At 42.3% G+C, this 17,571-nt stretch overlaps 1 protein-coding gene across 2 annotated transcripts; it reads left to right on the top strand.

Moving 5' to 3' along the window:
- The first annotated feature begins 181 nt into the window (after nucleotides 1-181).
- Nucleotides 182-13,413, top strand: LOC109889359 (protein phosphatase 1 regulatory subunit 12C-like). 2 transcript variants are annotated; one of them, XM_031829986.1, is made up of 20 exons: nucleotides 182-730; nucleotides 1,270-1,444; nucleotides 1,555-1,685; nucleotides 1,967-2,085; nucleotides 2,373-2,532; nucleotides 2,742-2,886; nucleotides 3,248-3,322; nucleotides 3,642-3,721; nucleotides 5,207-5,316; nucleotides 5,429-5,493; nucleotides 5,696-5,826; nucleotides 8,037-8,124; nucleotides 8,250-8,367; nucleotides 9,798-9,907; nucleotides 10,405-10,469; nucleotides 10,558-10,597; nucleotides 10,817-10,921; nucleotides 11,425-11,475; nucleotides 11,667-11,717; nucleotides 12,159-13,413. In XM_031829986.1, exons 1-20 carry the CDS (start codon nucleotides 507-509, stop codon nucleotides 12,243-12,245), a joined length of 2,130 nt encoding a protein of 709 aa, XP_031685846.1. In that variant the 5' UTR covers nucleotides 182-506; the 3' UTR covers nucleotides 12,246-13,413. The 2 variants fall into 2 exon arrangements, with proteins under 2 accessions (XP_031685846.1, XP_031685841.1); XM_031829981.1 differs by having other exon boundaries at nucleotides 5,693-5,826.
- Nucleotides 13,414-17,571: the final 4,158 nt, after the last annotated feature.

The following is a 17,571-nucleotide window of genomic DNA, read 5'->3' as shown; positions in this document are numbered from 1 at the left end:
TCCAATGTTTATTGAAAACATAAATACATTTGCACAATGAGCACTTGTCTCTCAAATACATAGTTACATTGTTCGTTAATTAGCTAGTCAATTTTTGTCTCATTAGCATAGACATTGCATCAGTCTAAACCCCCCACATGGTATCAATAACAAGATTAAACTAGCTGAAATGAGCCACCTACGATGCCCCAACATGGCAGCTTCTTGTCATTGTTGCTATCTGACCATCCAGAATCACAACAACACACAGACTTCTGCCTCCATTGAAGCGTGCGCATCGTTTTCGTTGCCAGCTAACCCATCTACGGGAGAGCCACTCCTTAAGCAGACCGGAACTGTGACAAATTTTTTCAGTTGTTAACGGCCTGAGTGGGACATCTTCATTTATGCACCATCTTTGGTTTCACACCCAGTGTTTTGAATAAGGAAGTGAAACTATACACATGGAGGGTGTGTCTTTTCTATCGAATATATATTTTATTGAATAAAGTCCTTGTCGGATAATAATGGGGGACACAGCAAAGGATAAACGGCAGGAACAATTGAAGCGCTGGTCCGGTTCAAGCACCGAAAGAGAACCGGCTGTGCCCAGGCGAAGGTGGCGGGGCGATGTCGAGGATGTAGGCGGCTCAGAGGCCGTGAACAACGCCGTTTCAAAGGACCATTCTCAGGATGTGGAGGGAAGCGGATCGACCACCGGGGAAGCCCATAGTATTCTACTCAAACGAAGGTACTGTATTGTCAAATTGATGCATTACTACATAGCCAGCTAGCTAGGTTCTCGCTAGCTAGCTAGTACTATACCGGATGCTATTCAGGAATGCTGTGCGTGGGCTAGGCACTTGCTAGCTAGCTTTACTGATACTTGAATGTTTATCTCGCTAACTAGCTATGTCTGTAATCACAACAATGGCACATTCGTGTGTGCTTGTCTACTAGTCGATTTAGAACAGTTCTCTACAGTATTCGACGGGATACTATGTAGCTAACACACCTACATTGGCTGGCTAGTCATTTTGGAAAGCTAGCAGGCAGTCAACTAGTCAGCCAGCAACATAGTTAAGTTAGCTAACTACATATCTAGTTATCTACAGACCGCCACTGTTGTTGACAACCTCTGGCTTTAACATGGACTATTTGGAGGTGGGGAATATGATCTGCCTTTCATGTATGCAAATAATGAGGTTTGAGTAGCTGCCATGGAGTGCTGTAAAATATTAACTTTTTAATATCCTGAGTATTGTCACTAAATGATGACCTCGACTGTAGGAGGCGAGTGCGGTTTGATACTGCTGCAGAGTTCCTGGCAGCTTGTGCCAGTGGTGACACAGATGAGGCCCAGGAGATGCTGAAAGATTCAAGAGAGATGGAAGGCAAAAATGGAGACTATCAGGGAGAGGTTGTGAATTGTGCCAATGCTGATGGAATCACAGCTCTTCACCAGGTAAGGACTTGTGGTAAATGAGTAGAATCTAGTGTCTGTGTATTGACTCTACAACCTATAGTCATACTGGAGCTATGAATATCATCATCCTCTCTCCTCATTCACTGTAGGCTTGTATAGATGGGAGCATGGAGGTGATGGTCTTTCTCCTGGCTCAGGGTGCCAACATAAACCAGGTGGACAGTGAGGGCTGGACTCCGCTGCATGTGGCAGCCACCTGTGGGAATCTGGAGATTACTGAGTATGTATAGTATATCACTTCAACATCAGGCAATAGAATAGGGGCTACATATGAAAGCTTTCTACATTCCTCTGTTATAATGTTGGGCAGTCGTTGCAATTGAGTTAACCCGATTTGGTAGCCTTAGCCTCCCTGTGCCAATGTTTCTCCATTCAACAATGCTGTATTGTTGTCTGGTACAGCAGGGCCTGTAATGCTGGCCAACTGCATTTTGTTTACTCTTGGTTATGTGGCCTGTTTCTCTCTTGTGGATGGTTTCAAACTCTCTTTCTATATCTCAGTTTCCTTTTGCAGCAGGGTGCGTCTCTCACTGCTGTGAACTGCGATGGCGACGTCCCCCTAGATATAGCTGAAGACGAGGCCACTGAGTCGCTCCTGCACCAATACACGGTGAGACAAGGTGAGTACTGTACTATCAACACAGGGAGGAAACAAAGGAGAGATTCAGGGTGATAAGTGTTGTGGTGTCTGATTTATAAAGACTTACATAGGTACAGAGAAGGAAGCGAAGCCAGGGCACACTCTTAGCCAATTTTTGTCTTGTGGTGCTATCACTTTTTATATCGAGCTAAACAAGAATAAGGCTCCCCCTTTTTCAATGGAGTTGAGAGAGGAAAAAGCTTCACGACTACCACTTTTTCAACATTCTTGTTCAGTTGTTGATTATACATTTCATTCCCGTCTCAGGTGTGGACGTAGAGGCAGCTAAGCGGGTGGAGGAGGAGCAGATCATGAAAGATGCCAGAGCCTGGCTGACAGAGGGGCTTCCCTCAGAACTACGGCATCCCAAAACTGGGGCCACTCCCCTGCATGTGGCTGCAGCCAAGGGCTACCTGGAAGCCATCAAGTGAGTGTCCATGACCGTGTCCCAATTCTCTCAAAACCCCTATTTTTCTTGTGTCTCCCTTACAGCCACTCTGACAAGCTCAATAACTCTTGAGTTTATGGAAAAGCAGGGCATTGTTAAAAAACAAAGAGACAAAATGAATTAACTCAATTGCATAGGCTTTCTGCTTTGCTCTCTGTGCTAAGCAACTCTGTGTTGTTATGGTTCAGACTGCTATGCCAGTGTGGTCTGGACGTGTCAGAGATGGACTGTGATGGCTGGACGCCTCTCCACGCAGCGTCACACTGGGGGCAGGGAGATGCCTGCAGGATACTGGCTGAACAGCTCTGCGACATGGAGGCCTGCAGCAATGGGGTGAGACCGACAGACCGACTAGAGCCATACACATGTATACCAGTGGAGGCTGGTGGGAGGAGCTATAGGAGGACGAGCTCATTGTAATTAATGGAACGGAGACCAACGTGATTTCAATATGTTTGATGTGTTTGATTACTGTTCCATTTATTCTATTCCAGCTAATTACAGTGAGCCCGTCCTCCTCAAGACACTCAATGTACTGGGAAATATTGTTGACTGCTTGTATACCAGGTCTCTGTAGTATTTGTTACTACTTTATGAAATGCTAGGCTAATATAGCTTCGCCATGTGTTAGGAAGTGTGATACCACATAATGTCTTTGTGCTCTATTTTCATTTTTGTAATGTCAACCCTGCAGGGTCAGACTCCGTTTGATGTCGCTGATGAGAGTGTTGTGTCACTGCTGGAGGAGCTGTCACAGAAACAAGCCAACGTGAGACTTCCCTTTTTTGTCACTGTTCATGTGTGCAAAATATTTATCTAGATGGCCAATACAAAACTGCCTGATTTGAGGAATATTAATTGTAGATTTCACATCTTTTCAGAATAGTATAATTTGACTTGTTGCCATATTTGCCATGTAATATTAGGCTATTCTGCAAAAGGCAGTCTTCCTATGTTTCTCTTACTGATGAGTGATGCTGTCATGACTCTTGCTACTATATTTGCCTTGCAATATTATTATTATTATGTGCGTTATCTAATGACAGTGGTCATATTTTTGTCACTGATGACCGAGTGTCCCTTCACAGTGGCGTAATGAGCAGTCCATAATGGACAGACAGAACCCTGCAGGCTCTACTGCTGCGAAAGCTGATAACAAACGACGGAGGTCAGTATATGCCTTATTATTACTGCATCTGATAACAAACGACGGAGGTCAGTATATGCCTTATTATTACTGCATCTGATAACAAACGACGGAGGTCAGTATATGCCTTATTATTACTGCATCTGATAACAAACGACGGAGGTCAGTATATGCCTTATTATTACTGCATCTGATAACAAACGACGGAGGTCAGTATATGCCTTATTATTACTGCATCTGATAACAAACGACGGAGGTCAGTATATGCCTTATTATTACTGCATCTGATAACAAACGACGGAGGTCAGTATATGCCTTATTAGTACTGCATCTGATAGCAAACGACGGAGGTCAGTATATGCCTTATTAGTACTGCATCTGATAGCAAACGACGGAGGTCAGTATATGCCTTATTATTACTGCATCTGATAACAAACGACGGAGGTCAGTATATGCCTTATTATTACTGCATCTGATAACAAACGACGGAGGTCAGTATATGCCTTATTATTACTGCATCTGATAACAAACGACGGAGGTCAGTATATGCCTTATTATTACTGCATCTGATAACAAACGACGGAGGTCAGTATATGCCTTATTATTACTGCATCTGATAACAAACGACGGAGGTCAGTATATGCCTTATTATTACTGCATCTGATAACAAACGTCGGAGGTCAGTATATGCCTTATTATTACTGCATCTGAATATAAACGACGGAGGTCAGTATATGCCTTATTATTACTGCATCTGATAACAAACGTCGGAGGTCAGTATATGCCTTATTACTGCATCTGATAACAAACGTCGGAGGTCAGTATATGCCTTATTATTACTGCATCTGATAACAAACGTCGGAGGTTTTCCTCTTCTGATCTGTAGTAGTTATTTTGCAGTTAGGTTGTAGTTGGAATACATTTGCAGTTAGGTTGTAGTTGGAGTAAATGGGGTGGGCTTGGCCTCATGCAGAAAGATGGTTTTGTCTTCCTTAGAAATGTAGATGAGATACAATTGGATAGTTCTTCACTTGACTGTTATTTTACAAAGATGGCTGACTATGAAAAAGCCGTCTTCCTTGTTTTTTTTAACCTTTTAACTAGGCAAGTCAGTTAAGAACAAATTCTTATTTTCAATGACGGCCTAGGAACAACCCCTGTTCAGGGGCAGAACGACAGATTTGTACCCTGTCAGCTCTGGGATTTGAACTTGCAACCTTCCGGTTACTAGGCCAATGCTTTAACCACTAGGCTACCCTGCCGCCCCAGGGCAGCCTAAATAATAGCAGGGAGGATTGTGTTGGACAGTGTCAGAACTGGATGCGTTCCTGCAGTGAATTTCATGGCTACATTCCGATCATTATCTCCTCCCATGTATGCACCAATCCACAGCTTTTCAATGCACGGAGGGGAGTGAACGAGAGCACACTTTGGGAGAAGGGTAAAGAATATGAATGCAGCCTATTTCTGTGAAATGCTGATAGTAATCATCCCCGTGTGTTTCAGGACCTCCGTGTGCAGGATGAGCAGTAGGGAGAAGATGAACGTGCAGGACCAGTCTAAAGAGAGGAGGTCTGAAGGCCTGGAGCTCGGCGAGGAGAAAGAGAGCAGCCCTGGTATAAAATATGGCTGATCTCTCTCACACACACACACACACACACAGACATTTTGAATACCCATTCATGATTACCCACTGACCAGAGTACACCTCCTGTCTGTCTTTCTTAGAAGGCTCCACTCTATCCAGTCCAGACACAGAGTGTGCCACCTCCACCGTCAGCCCCGCTGAAAAGGTAAGACATGTCTCAATGCATCTTAAGCTGTACTGTAGATGTTGTGTAGTCTACCTGGGCCTGTCGTGCTTTACACACAGAAAAATGTGAATCATCAGCCTAGCAACAGTGACTCGATTACTGTCAAGAGGAATGTTATTATTTCTCTGTATCAACGTGGTCCTGTCTTGCCTGTGGTCCTGTCTTGCCTGTGGTTTAGCAGACTCCAGAAGAGAAGGATGTGGAGGAGCGGGACCAGGACAGAGCCAGTCGTACAGCCCGGGTTCAGCCCACCCCCCAGAGGAAAGACCCCCTGGCTGATAGTCCCAACAACACCAACCCAGACAGACGGAAGTAAGAGCCACATGACACACAGTAAACACACATTAAAGCTTAGTGGCCTGGCACAACTACCGGAAAGATACGTGAATAGTTGGTGTAGCAGGAGGCAGGGTGTGGCACATAAGAAGGAAGTGATGATGAGAGCTAATGAATTAAAGACTCAACACAGGCAGTTGTTCAAGCACTATCAATGTGTTTTAGTAGAGGAGTGAGTGTCTTCTGCTGTAAATTAAGGGGATGTGCTTTTATGGAGGTGTTCTTATGGAGCATTCTGAATATACATCTTCTATTGGAGCTGTGTTGATGTGTTGGAGCATTCTGAATATACATCTTCTATTGGAGCTGTGTTGATGTGTTGGAGCATTCTGAATATACATCTTCTATTGGAGCTGTGTTGATGTGTTGGAGCATTCTGAATATACATCTTCTATTGGAGCTGTGTTGATGTGTTGGAGCATTCTGAATATACATCTTCTACTGGAGCTGTGTTGATGTGTTGGAGCATTCTGAATATACATCTTCTACTGGAGCTGTGTTGATGTGTTGGAGCATTCTGAATATACATCTTCTAGTGGAGCTGTGTTGATGTGTTGGAGCATTCTGAATATACATCTTCTATTGGAGCTGTGTTGATGTGTTGGAGCATTCTGAATATACATCTTCTATTGGAGCTGTGTTGATGTGTTGGAGCATTCTGAATATACATCTTCTAGTGGAGCTGTGTGGATGTGTTGGAGCATTCTGAATATACATCTTCTACTGGAGCTGTGTGGATGTGTTGGAGCATTCTGAATATACATCTTCTACTGGAGCTGTGTGGATGTGTTGGAGCATTCTGAATATACATCTTCTACTGGAGCTGTGTGGATGTGTTGGAGCATTCTGAATATACATCTTCTACTGGAGCTGTGTGGATGTGTTGGAGCATTCTGAATATACATCTTCTACTGGAGCTGTGTGGATGTGTTGGAGCATTCTGAATATACATCTTCTACTGGAGCTGTGTGGATGTGTTGGAGCATTCTGAATATACATCTTCTACTGGAGCTGTGTGGATGTGTTGGAGCATTCTGAATATACATCTTCTACTGGAGCTGTGTGGATGTGTTGGAGCATTCTGAATATACATCTTCTACTGGAGCTGTGTGGATGTGTTGGAGCATTCTGAATATACATCTTCTACTGGAGCTGTGTGGATGTGTTGGAGCATTCTGAATATACATCTTCTACTGGAGCTGTGTGGATCTGTTCATCAAACCAGCGACATTTCGGTTACTGACCCAACTCTCTTGTTAGTCTTGATCGCCCACTGGAGTTTATAGTTGAACCATTAGCCACCTTTTTTACCACTACATCACTGATGTTAATACAGAATCGTAAGTTAATATGCTAATAATTCATGTGAATATGATAAAACGATCATCTGTGTGCTCCATTGATGTCTGTTTGTGCGGAGCTTGATTAGTAATGCCTTGGAAAATAAATGTGAACACAACATCATTTGAGAAAATTGATATCTATGTATAGAGTTGATTATCTTATGCAATTCATCATTACAACTGAACATTATCTGATGCTACACGTTAGTGTGGATCATTTCTGATAATTCCCCCTTTCAGGGGTATAACATTACAATTGTGTATAGCTAATAGGCTTTGTGTTTGTAGATTGACTGAGGTGAATGAACCTAGAGCAGCCAAGGTGATAATGGCTGGGGTCGTTTTTGCTGTTCTCCAAATAGCTTTTTAAACTTAATTTAATTGTATATAAATGCGAGAAAAAAATCCTCACTAAAACCCCAACCCTGGTTACGGCTCTGAATCTAAGAGTTCTAATAAAGCTGAATGGATGTGTTCTTTGGGAGCATTGTGAATCTAAGGGATCTAATGGAGCTGTGTGGATAGGTTATTTTTGGGAGCATTGTGAATCTAATGGAGCTGTGTGGATGGGTTATTTTTGGGAGCATTGTGAATCTAAGGGTTCTAATGGAGCTGTGTGGATAGGTTATTTTTGGGAGCATTGTGAATCTAAGGGATCTAATGGAGCTGTGTGGATGGGTTATTTTTGGGAGCATTGTGAATCTAAGGGTTCTAATGGAGCTGTGTGGATAGGTTATTTTTGGGAGCATTGTGAATCTAATGGAGCTGTGTGGATGGATTATTTTTGGGAGCATTGTGAATCTAAGGGTTCTAATGGAGCTGTGTGGATGTTTTTCCCCTCAGGTTCCAGGCCCCTGTAAGAGACGAGGAGTCTGAGTCTCAGAGGAAAGCACGATCACGCCTCATGCGCCAGTCTCGCCGCTCCACACAGGTACTGGTCACAATAAACCATCTCTTTACGTCTCTTACAGAGGACTTAAAATGGATCTTGTCACCTTAACTGACCACCTTTCAGCATAAATAATAAACATTACTTTTGCTTGTTTCCTGTGACAGGGTGTGACGCTCACTGACTTGAAGGAGGCAGAGAAGACCGTAGCCAAACCGGCTGATCCACCACCTAGCAACATCCTGCATGTCAGCCCTATAGTCACGATAACACCTGCTGAGAGAGGTGAGTGGGACTGTGGTGGGTAAAAATGTGCTGTTTTCATGTATTAATAGTAATGCCATTCAGGAAGACAGGATTATGAATCCTAGTTTTAAAAGTTTAGTGTCAGGAAAACATCAAGTTGGCAATATCAAATGCATCCTCTAGGCTCTAGCCTTAGTGTCTGTTAAGGGCTCAAAATTGCAACCAAAACTCGTATTTGCGACCGTTTGACTTGGCAGTGCAACACACATTTTTAATTGGACTCTAGGGTGCCAGTGGTTTTTTTTCTTCACGTTACGTTTTGGTTCACAATTTTCAGCTTTTTAAAAATGTATTATAAAAGGTATGCAACAATGGGTATGCAGGTATTCATAATGTTTGGTCCGAAGTCTTGGTTTAATCTTTGAAAAGCAAAATTGAGTCATGAGCTGTTTGAATGAACATTCCTAAAGGCTTTCCCAAAAACAAAAAAACTTGACAATTAAATACCTGGCTGAATGATATCTTGATGATTTGTAACAATTGCAAGGCATTTGTTTATCAAACTGTGCCATCACATGTAGCCTACATTGTACAGTACAAAAAAACGCTAGCCGAACACAATGGCCTCTTGCTAGGCGCACAATTGATTTGAAGGGCAACTACACCCTCCAATGTAGTTTTTTATTGTTCCCAGATCTCAAAAGTGTTCTCCCGATGTGGTTCAAGAATTGTTGTGGACAGGGAACATCAAATTTGAGGAGTTTTTCAACCCCAAAATGTGATTTTTGCGAGTGAAATCCTGAGGGAAAACTAAAACGTATATTTTTATCAGGCCCTACAATCGCTAGCGATAACACCCATTTTAAGATTGCTCAAAGATTATTCTTTTTTATGGAGGGTAGGTCATTATAGGCCAGGGCTTTCCAACCCTGTTCCTGGAGATTTTCATTTCAACCCCAGTTGTAACTTTCCCGATTCAACTTATCAACCAGCTAATTATTAGAATCAGGTGCGCTAGATTAGTGTTGGAGCGAAAACCTACAGGACGGTATCTCACTAGGAACAGGGTTGGAGAGCCCTGCTATAGGCTACTTACGCAGCCTGCAAATTAAACATTTTAATAACATTTCCTTGGCCAGCACTCTTTTAATTCGGGCCAGTAACTTTCAGTTGGCATTGGCACAGTGTGCCACTGGCAAATTCATCTGAATGTCAAACCCTGCAAGGGCATGCTAATGTAAATGACGACTAGTCATTATTAGCCTGATTCTGTATGGAATGCAGGCACACTATGAGACACCAGTCAGGTCATTATCAGCACGCAGCGGCAAAAAATGGGTGCGACCATATCATGTGCTGGTGCCGTCAACAGGAAGAATTGTGCCACCGGTGGAAAAAGTTAGTTTAGAGCCGTGCTGTTGAATGCCTTTTTGATCTATCAATGTCATTCTGTTCCAATTGTATTGTAGACACCGACCCAGTGAAGGAGGTCGGGTCCGAGGGAGAGACGCGGCTAGGAGTGAGGGACCGACGGAAGGGAAGGAGAGAGAGACGCTCCACCGGGGTGGTTCAACTAGGGGTAAGCAGAGGAACCCCTTCATACATAGTCATAGTATTCGTGCTGGAGCTATTGTTGTCTTTGTTCAAATCATTTGACCATTTCCTTTGTATAAACTGATTGAACTTTAATTTGACTATCAACCAATATCACTCTTTCTTGTCCACTTCCAACATGCCACAAGTACAACGTAAATGTTATGTCCTACAAAGACAAAGAGGAAATGCAACAGTATGTTGTAACCTTGTACTCAGAACAGGAACTCCATTACCTCCCCTTTTTCAGTTGTGTAATTGCTACATTTCTGTATTTTGACTGCTTTATAGTGTAGACCTGAAATATAGGACTCCCCCCCCCCCCCCCCCCCCCCCCCAATGTTGGAATCTGATGGTTTGTCACAAAAGTGGTCTTGTATTACAATGCCTGGTCAAATCTTAGTGGTCAATGTCAAACGTGCCATTGTCAACGTGGTCTTTTTTACAATGTTCATTATACACTGTATCTATTTTTCTTACAAGAATGAACATTTGGATGCAATGGATGAAGCCCAACAGGATGAAAACCATCGTCATAGTTCACCCAGGTAAATGTTTTTTAATTTCTATACTACAGTATACTGAATTACTAAACCTCTTTTGAAATTGCATAAATCATGTACTCTATCTTTGCAGTGAGCCTCAGTTGGGAGATTCTTCACCAGAGTACAAAATGGTATTGTTGACAACTCACAGTGATTTTTAAATACACACATTCTTCAGGCACTTGAAAGATGGAAGCTAAGGTTTTAATAAGTGAGAGAATAACATGCTCTGTTGGGAATGAATGGATGCAGCTGACTAGCTGGGAAATAGGAGTTTAAACCGCTTAAACGGAATGTATTTAGAACTGCAGAGGCTATGACCGAATCCCTGTATGTGTGTCGCCCCCTAGCTGTACATGTCGGTGCTGCAGGAGAACAGCCTGCTCAGAGACAAGCTGCAGGAGACGGCGCTGCTGCTCAGCCAGAGCAAAGTGGAGCTGGAGAGACTCCGACAGGTGAGGATATGATCCGGTCTGGATTTTGATGACCATGGTTCATGATCCGGTCTGGATTTTGATGACCATGGTTCAAGATCCATGGCGTATAGCAGAGCCATGTGCCATGACTCTTTTCCTTGTCTTCTCTCGCTCATAACTACAGATAGGGAACTACAGATAAGTCGATATGATTATCAGGTATTCCATTTCAATATATTAGATCCACATAGCAGTGGAAAGGAGGGAGACTAAGAGTATTGGGACACTGTCAGGGAGGCAGATCCTAGAAGTGCTGTCGCTGGTCATGTAGCGGGACCTGACGGTGTTCTGTGTCCGCCTCTGACAATGTGGAGAGAAGTTACGTTGTGTAAGACAAACAGTACACAGTATTGTTAGGAACACAAAGATGGATTGCAGATAGCACACAGATTGTGTTGGAATTTATCCTGCTCTGCTTCTGTGTTGAGCTGTGCATGTCAATCACTGGCCCTGTTGTAACTGTCTCCGTGTCTCCATTGCAGAGTCAAGAGAGCAACACCGAGAGGCCGGCCCTGCTGGAACTGGAGAGATTTGTGAGTCCCCTCTTAAACTGTCTGTGTTCATGTTTTAGGGTCCATTTCACTGTTAGCTTCCCAATTCAGGAAATTATTTATTTATTGGATCAATTGAGGTCAAATGGAATATAACCTAATGTCATTAGCTGTAAAGGCTGCATACCTATGTGGGAGTGAGTTTAAAAAATCAGTGTCTGTTTTACTCGCAGGAGAAGAGAGCACTCCAGAGAAAAGCAGTGGAACTGGAAGATGAGCTGAAGGTATAAGGGAATTGTTCAGTCACCGGGGCTAGCCTATTCAACTTGTCTGTTCAGACTTGAATTAACCTGCATACTTGTTAGCATTGATTATGTGCTTTGGGATCCTACTGACTACCCAAAATAACCTCAAACAACCCAACATACTGACCCCCCCCCCCCCCCCCCCCAAAAAAAACGAAACTACTGAAAACATTAACCACATAAAAGTACTCAAACCAACTCCAAATTACACAAACATTAATGACAATCTACCCCAAACACTATGTAAAACAACCCAAAAACTGTGTTCTGAGAATATGGTTTTATTCTGTACTGTTCTACATTGCGTTATCTTTAACATACAATAACCAATAGATTTCCATCAACTGATCACGATGATAAAAAAAAACATCTATTTGTCCCTGATGTTGTCTGTCCTCCCTGGTTATCATGTATTTCCAGGTGCTGGTGGATCTCCGAGCAGACAACCAGAGGCTAAAGGATGAGAATGCCGCTCTCATCCGTGTCATCAGCAAACTTTCCAAATGAACCTCATCTCCCAAACCTCTAGACGGAGAAAAGTGTTCAAAGTTCCTGTCTCTTGCCCAACTCACAAGGCACATACCGGGAACAAAACCCAGCATCAAGAAAGACTATGTTCTGCTCTGATAGAAGACCAACGATGCATTTGTTCAATGACATTTTTGGATTTATAACTGGAAAGAATAGTTTTTGCAGGGTTATTATTCGCCTTTGGTTTGGCTTCACTCATTACTCGATCTACTGTATAACAAGCTGAACTGCACCTCCTATGGATTCACAGGGTACTGTACGGTGTTCCTGTTCAAATTCTTAAATATGTATTTTTTTTTTTTGACCTAAATATTTTGTGCTTTGCTTCTGAATTACCATGTTTAAGGATACATGTGTTTTTAAGATATTTTAATAACCATGCAAAGTGAGCGCTTACAATAACGACATGATCTTACTTCAGAGTACATACCACTAGACACCTAAACAGGACTGGGAGAGCGACGCAAACGGAAGGTGCTTCAGTTCTGAGGAGAGGCGGAGAAGGTTATTAGGTTTTGACATGCATATTCCACAAAAATGTGCCAAAAACACCCCCCCCCCCCCCATTTACAGCTTGTTTGGCATGTTGTTTGGGGAAAGGTGAAGTGATTGGTTTGTCTCTCTCAGGACGAGTCTGGGTCAATACTGTACATGAGCTGACTACTGTTAAAGTTGGACCAAACTGTATGTGCATGTAAAGTTTTTTTTTGAATGTATATTTATGTGTATATTTATGTACAGGGGCCCTCTCCTCTTCCAGTGATGTAGTAGTAATGGTCTCTTTGATTTAGGAAAGGACGGAGATGCTGGGTGCTCATACTGTGACGGAGACCTGTTTAGTTAGTAGACGGGCAAGATGGGTCAAGTCTTTTGAATGTTTACTCCATTTTAAATGCATGCCAAATTGTATTTTGACAATGTGCCTTTCTATATATATTTGTAATTAATATTTACACAACGTCAAATAAAATACAGTATGGTAAATTAAGCTCGCCATCTCCCGCCACAGTTCCTGTGTGGCGAAGAGAATCAAACTCATGATCAACACCTTACCTAGTGGAGACATTAGGGAGGCACTGCATGTGGAAGTCAATGCTCATTTTATTTACATTGTGCTTTTCATTAAAGGTCCAATGCAGCTGTTTATCTCAATATCAAATTATTTTAATATTATTTATTATTAAGTACCTTACTTTGATTGTTTAATTAAAATGGTAAAGAGCAATAATCAAGCAATAATTTTGCTAGGACTGTCTGGGAGTGTGGAGAGGGCAACTGAAAACTAAATGTTTAGAACTCTCTTTCTTGTTGGTATATTAACTAATTGAACCACCTGGTGACATCACCAGGCAGACCAAAACTCCATCCCACCAAAACAGGTTGCAATTTTAGGCGGTCTTTTCAAACAGCTCTTACACTAAAAGGGCATTATCATATTTGCAATTTCACTGTATTATTCCAACCTCAGTGTGGAGATAAAACACAGGAAAATCGCGTTTTTGACTGCACCGGGCTTTTCAAGAGGAATCTTAGTAGGTAAAAATACAAAGTCAAGACCAAGATACATGAATAATTACATCACAATCAGTAATGACTCCACTGCTGAGTAATGAGTTTCCTCTTTTTCTGCAACACTTGCAAGTGTACCATTTTACAACAGATAAAATATCCACTAGATCAAGGCTCTCCAACCCTGTTCCTGGAGAGCTACAGTCCTGTAGGTTTTCACTCCAACCCTAATCTAGCGCACCTACTTCTAATTAGCTAGTTGATAAGTTCAATCAGGTTAGTTACAACTGGGGAAAACCTACAGGCGGGTAGCTTGGTCGGAGAGTCCTGCACTAGATCAACATATCCACTTTCATAAAGTAGTCACATATCCACTATACAGCTTCACATGGAATAAAGCATATAGAGCTTCATTTTATTTAAAAAATGTTGCTTGAATGTGTTACAAATCTAAGTTCTTAACTAAAGTAACTGTTAAAGGGATTATTTGAAATAAATAATGATTAACAAATAAAGTTTCTTATAATACCCTTCGGTTCTTTCATTTATATCATGGTACTACTATGGTACTTTCACTTATACCATGGAAATGTACCATGGTTTTAGCCTTGAAGTATGAGGGTCTACCATGGTACTGCACAAACCGACTTGTGGGCCAATGCTCAGCTTCGATGGCCGCACGCTGGAGAAGTATACTCTTCATGGATGAATCTTGGCTTCAAATGTACCGGGCAGATGGCAGTCAGTGTGTAGGGCGTTGTCTAGGCTAGCAGTTTGCTCATGTCAACGTGGCGGTGGGGTTATGGAATAGGCAGGCATAAGCTACGAACAGAGAAAACAATTGCATTTTATTGATGGAAATTTTAATGCACAGAGATACCGTGACAAGATCCTGAGGTCCACTGTCGTGCCATTCATCCTCCACCATCACCTCATGTTTCAGCATGATAACGCAGAGCCATGTCGCAAGGATCTGTACACAATTCCTGGAAGCTGAAATTACCTGCATACCCACCAGACATGTCACCCATTGAACATGTTTTGGGGTGCTCTGGATTGACGTGTACGACAGCGTGTACCAGTTCCCGACAATATCCGGTAACTTCACAAAGCCATTGAAGAGGCGTGGGACATCATTCCACAACATTCCACATGCTTACAAGCAACAGCCTGATCAACTCTATGCGAAGGAGATGTGTGGTCCACAGATACTGATAATCCTGTCATGACGTTGCCCTCTTTGGGTACAGCAAACTCATCCCCCTCTCTCTGTCTCCTACACTCAGGCTGCTGCGACCCCAGGTCGTAAATTCCTGGAGGAGATTATCTCCTCATGGCCACAGTATAGAGAGAGAGTGGAGTTTTCATAGAGAGAACAAAGGAATTTCTTCCACCTCACAGAACTTGAGGTCCGAACAACATTTATGTTCTGGAGAAGGTATAAAAGATCAGGGGAAGAATCCAGCTACGAACTGGTCCTTTTGGTACAATTTTGTGAAACTCATGAGAGGCAATATGGCCACATTACCATAACGCTGTTTATATAATAGCCTCAGTTATGAGGCTTGCATCTAATTGCTGTACAGGATGAATGAGGAAAGATTACACTATTTGTGAAATTATGGGATGCTATGTAATGATGTAATGTGAGAGAATTGTATTTCTGTGTAAAGTTTCACTTAAGTCACTGGCACACCCCCATGAACACAGCCAGGACTTGGCGTCATGAGACAGCCTTTTTCTGCTCTTCTGAATAAAACCCCCACCTTGAGAATTTCTCAACAGACCATGTTTCTCTCAATTACGAGAGGACAAAGGTTGCAGACCAGCTTACCTCGATAACGAGAGGGCCAAGGTTTGAGACGATTGCTGAATCTTTTAACCATCCCACGTGGTTAAACTCTTAGACTATCGATACCGACAGAATAAGAACAAGTCTTTGATATTAATTACTAGTCTGCAGCTAGGAATTCGGTATCATTGAACGCGAAGAACGACAACCGCCGAAACCGCTATTCTATAACGACATGAATGAATGTCACTCTGAAGTACCCATTCTAACCACGACAGAGAGAGCGGACAGGCAGACTCTCCAACAGAAACAAACTTTTCAACAGGGATCCCGATGAGACACTGAGCGTATATATATATATATATATATATATATATATATATATTGATTGCAATTATTCGCGAAAGAGTGAGCGTTCATGTGCGAAGGATTAGCATTTTAATTGTTATACTTATCAACTGTGTGTTGTCTTTTCTCAGTCTACCCCCACTTCCCTTTTGTACACCAAGCCGCGATACCGGTTTATCCTACTAATACCTGTAACTAATTAGCACTGATTAATTGGAACACACAATTGGTTTGGTGAGCTCATTAAGCCTTGAACTTCATAGACAAGTGCATCCAATCATGAGAAAAGGTATTTAAGGTGGCCAATTGCAAGTTGTTGTTCTCTTTGACTCTCCTCTGAAGAGTGGCAACATGGGGGCCTCAAAACAACTCTCAAATGACCTGAAAACAAAGATTGTTCAACATTATGGTTTAGAGGAAGGCTACAAAAAGCTATCGCAGAGATTTTAAGCTGTCAGTGTCCACTGTGAGGAAATGGAAGACCACAGGCACAGTTCTTGTTAAGGCCAGAAGTGGTAGGCCAAGTAAAATATCGGAGAGGCAAAGGCGAGGGATGGTGACAACGGTCAAAAACAGCTCACAGACTACCTCCAAAGACCTACAACATCATCTTGCTGCAGATGGTGTCACTGTGCATCGTTCAACAATTCAGCGCACTTTGCACAAGGAGAAGCTGTATGGGAGGGTGATGCGGAAGAAGCCTTTTCTGCACACATGCCACAAACAGAGTCACTTGAGGTATGCAAACGCACATTTGGACAAGCCAGCTTCATTTTGGAATAAGGTGCTGTGGACTGATGAAACAAAGATTGAGTTATTTGGGGACGTTATGCATGGCGGCAAAAGAACACAGTGTTCCAAGAAAAACACTTGCTACCCACAGTAAAATTTGGTGGGGGTTCCATCATGCTGTGGGGCTGTGTGGCCAGTGCCAGTACTGGGAATCTTGTTAAAGTTGAGGGTCACATGGATTCCACTCAAATTCAGCAGATTCTTGTGAATAATGTTGAAGAATCAGTCACAAAGTTGAAGTTACGCCGGGGCTGGATATTTCAACAAGACAACGACCCAAAACACTGCTCAAAATGGCCATCCCAGACCTGAATATCATTGAGAATCTGTGGGATGATTTGAAGCGGGCTGTCCATGCTCGGCAACCATCAAACCTAACTGAACTGGAGATGTTTTGTAAGGAGGAATAGTCCAAAATACCTTCATCCAGAATCCAGACACTCATTAGAGGCTATGGGAAGCGTCTAGAAGCTGTTATTTTGGCAAAAGGAGGCTCTACCAAATATTGATGTGATTTTTCTATCGGGGTGCCCAAATTTATGCACCTGTCTAATTTTGTTTTGATGCATATTGCACATTTTCTGTTAATCCAATAAACCTCATTTCACTACTGAAATATTACTTTGTCCATCAGTTATTTGATAGATCAAAATGAAATTGCTGATCCAAACACCCAATTATTTATAAATTGTCAGGGGTGCCCAAACTTTTTCATACGACTGTAACTATCTACTGTTTATGCATTTCTGTGAATTACTTAGTTAGTAAATACATTATTTAAGACAATTGATGTATGGATGACTCATAGTGAATGAAGACTGGGTTCGTGCAGATAACCAACAATTTACGAATTGGAATGAG

Source organism: Oncorhynchus kisutch, linkage group LG1, assembly GCF_002021735.2.
Source record: "Oncorhynchus kisutch isolate 150728-3 linkage group LG1, Okis_V2, whole genome shotgun sequence".
NCBI lineage: Eukaryota > Metazoa > Chordata > Actinopteri > Salmoniformes > Salmonidae > Oncorhynchus > Oncorhynchus kisutch.
Note: the sequence above shows the minus strand (reverse complement) of the source record. Positions and strands in the feature narration are given on the sequence as shown.